This window comes from Pteropus vampyrus, unplaced genomic scaffold, assembly GCF_000151845.1.
Source record: "Pteropus vampyrus isolate Shadow unplaced genomic scaffold, Pvam_2.0 Scaffold524, whole genome shotgun sequence".
Taxonomy (NCBI): domain Eukaryota; kingdom Metazoa; phylum Chordata; class Mammalia; order Chiroptera; family Pteropodidae; genus Pteropus; species Pteropus vampyrus.
Window position 1 is genome coordinate 64,359 of NW_011889305.1, and position 3,416 is coordinate 67,774.

At 46.4% G+C, this 3,416-nt stretch overlaps 1 protein-coding gene across 1 annotated transcript in view; it reads left to right on the forward strand.

Annotated features, from left to right (window-relative positions):
* The window catches only part of MSX2 (msh homeobox 2), a 5,941-nt gene extending 2,904 nt beyond the window's left edge, over positions 1-3,037 (forward strand). Inside the window, exon 2 of the mRNA XM_011383550.2 lies at positions 1,313-3,037. Within this exon, the coding sequence (XP_011381852.1) occupies positions 1,313-1,737 (425 nt within the window). The 3' untranslated portion in view covers positions 1,738-3,037. The remainder of the gene's footprint in view (positions 1-1,312) is intronic.
* Positions 3,038-3,416: the final 379 nt, after the last annotated feature.

The window sequence follows — 3,416 nt, forward strand, 5'->3', positions numbered from 1 at the left end:
GATTTCTGTCTTTTGATTGATTGCAGAACTCAACTACCTCTTTCTCTCTCTCTCGGTCACCTAAATGATGGTTAATAATGTCGCATCAGGACAAATCCTTTTCTTGTTGGGAATGGAGGCTGGGTTGGAACTTGGGCTGTGTCACCCTCAAGTATGAGGTGTAAACTCTTTCTTGGGCCACCGAAGTCACAAAACAAGAAATGCGACATTCTCCCCATGAGTCCTTTGGAGTCACTGCTGTGGCTACATTTAGAAAATTAGCATAGCTCATAAAAGCCAAATGCAGAAAATTAATTGTTTAGCATTCCTGCCCTCAGCTCCACGCTCCTCCCCCCTCTTCCCTTGAGGAAGAGAAGCCTGAAGTTCCTGGTCCTGTGGGACCACAAGGGTGCCCAATCCTGTGACTGTCTGTAATTGAATCCAGTTTAAATATGGAATCTGGATGCTGTCTGGCATACCTTTATTTTGCTTGTTATTCCCTCTTTTCTAAAGCCCAGCGACAAACTAATCATTTTACACATTGGCTCTAAAGCGTAGAATGGGTAGAGATGACTAAGATGTCATCACATGCTCTCAATTCCGAGGCAGTGTGATTCCCCCCACCCCCATGACATCTAACATTTATGGGCCAGCTAATTTCTCCCTCCTCCTTAGTAAAGTTTATATTACAGAAGCACCAGGCCAAAAAACATATCCCACATCCAGATCTGTAAAATGATGTTCAGCTTTTATAATCTGTAGGCTGGATGGAGTGACAGCTGTTGGTTGTTTATTGCACGGGACTGCTTCCCCGATCCCAAGATGCTGATAATCGACCACAGACTTTATCTGCACGATTATCCTGCCTGACATTGTCGATGCAGTCCAACTTGTCCTGGTGCAGAGAGGGGACCGACCCAGTTTGGAAGTGAGGGTCATTATGAATCCTTCCCCCCACCCCCCATTCGGAAGACGAGAGAAATTATGCTCAGAAGAGATGGAGTTTTGTTCTCAGAGACCACGCAGCTTCCTCGACTTCCAACGTGGGGGTCTGTTCAGAGATGTTCTGTTTCCATTACTCAAACGCTGTTTGTTTCCCATTTGGAAAGTTCTCTTACGCCATTCAGTTCCTCAACTTTTTGACGAAAGCCTCCCCTTTTAAAATAAAGGAATTTATCTATTGAAATGTGGTCCTTCTTCACGCTTCCCCCCAACCCACGGCTGGTTTTGACAGACGTATCTTTTCGAAAGACGAAGCAGGGAGGCCCTTACACACAGACCTGGACAGAAAGCCACTCGCCTTTGCTAACCGCCCCCTTTCTCTGTTCCCTAGGACACATGAGCCCCACCGCCTGCACCCTGCGGAAGCACAAGACCAACCGGAAGCCACGCACCCCCTTCACCACGTCCCAGCTCCTGGCCCTGGAGCGCAAGTTCCGCCAGAAACAGTACCTCTCCATCGCTGAGCGCGCCGAGTTCTCCAGCTCCCTGAACCTCACAGAGACCCAGGTCAAAATCTGGTTCCAGAACCGAAGGGCCAAGGCGAAAAGGCTGCAGGAGGCCGAACTGGAAAAACTGAAAATGGCTGCGAAACCCATGCTGCCCTCGGGCTTCAGCCTCCCCTTCCCCATCAACGCGCCCCTGCAAGCAGCATCCATATACGGGGCATCGTACCCCTTCCATAGACCTGTGCTCCCCATCCCACCCGTCGGACTCTACGCGACTCCAGTCGGATACGGCATGTACCATCTCTCCTAAGGAAGACTGCGCCACAGACTCCACGACGGATGTGTGTTTAAGCAGGCCCCCCTCCCTCCCGAGGAAGGCAGCACCCAGCCAGCACCCCTGCTTTGCGAACCCCGCCTGCACCACCCTGAGCAGCTAGGCCGACAGGGCCGCAGACTCAGTTTGGATTCATTCTTTAGACGGGCGACACCAGGCCCCCGTGTACCTGGTGTCACCCTCCAGATGGCCCCTTGTCCTTGCATAAAGATTGGCTCCGACCGTTTTTATATATGAAGATGTATAATAAAATATAATACATTTTTATACAGCAGACGTAAACATTCAAATTATTTTGAAAGGCAAAATTTATATACATATATATATATATCACCTTCCTAAAAGAGACTGTTTAAGTCCATTCCTTTCTTCTTGTAGGGGGGAGACAAATTATTTACTAAAATTGCTGAAATTTGGTGATTTTGATGGGACAATTGACTTGCGCTTGGGGAAAACAAATAGAATTAGACACGATGGGTAGAGACAGTAGATACAGACAGACTTCTGCAAGTGACAGGGGACACGTCATGTTTCCGCAGTCACACGCATTCGAAACTCATCAGATGCTACCCCATTCGGCCCTATTTTCCACCCTCTCCACGTTGTCACATGGTTACACATCGGTAAAGTTTTACCTTTTTCTTTCTTTTTTTTTTTTTTTTGGTAAAATCAGTAAAAGGGGGACGGGAAGACCCCTGAGCGGGCCTGGGGTCAGGGCAGATGGAAGGACTCCCTCATTCGCAAGGCGGTCACTTAACTCCAGATACTTGGAGAGTGAAAAGTTAAAGCATGTCTGGAGGAATTGATGGTTTCTGTGAAATACTAGGTCGGTCCTCACACGTTGCAAAGGTGATCGGGGGAGGGGAGGGGGTAGTTCATTTTCTGCTTAAAAAAAAAAAAAAAAAAACGCCTTGTAACTATTACGTATATGCTAAATATTCTTCAACGACGAATAGACCCAGAATGAAAAATCCTGTTTTCTCTGTGTGTGTACCTATTGTATGTGCTAAACGTATTAGAAAAATTTATATACCTTTTAACATGTTGGGGGCAAAGGGTTAAAGCCATGTTTTGACTTGCTGATAATGGTGGTGTCACACAGGCCATTTAGCTCCTTAGTGTTTCATCTTCCTATCCAACTCTCCCCTCCCCCACCCCCCCAACCAGTATACTTTATCCCTTTGAAAAAGGGTACCTTGTATAATTTTATATATTTTATTGAAGAGTTATTTCTTATCTCTGATTCCGAATTAAATTAAATGTTTGTTTTATTGCAGTCAAGTCTGTCCCAACTCACAATTATTTTAAAAGTCACTCACTCTCTGTTCTTAGTTGGGCTTAACTCAAAAAACACCACCCAGATAGGAGGGGGGGGGAGCTGGTGATTTTTATTATTATTTTAATGTGAATCAATCAAGAGTCGTGGCCAGATTCAGCCTTGGGGTGGGGGTGGGGGAGTCAGGGGTTGGAGCGTCCATTGAAAACAGCAAAATAACTTTGAACTATTTCCCTCCAGCAGCTTGAGTTACTTGTGGAAAAGAGTTAGGACTGCTATTAGGGGTTGTTCAAACTCCAGTGAAAGATGAGCTTAGAAGAAGTGGGGGGGCTGAGGGATCAGCCAGAATCGGAGTGGTTTGTAGATGATCAAGGGAAAG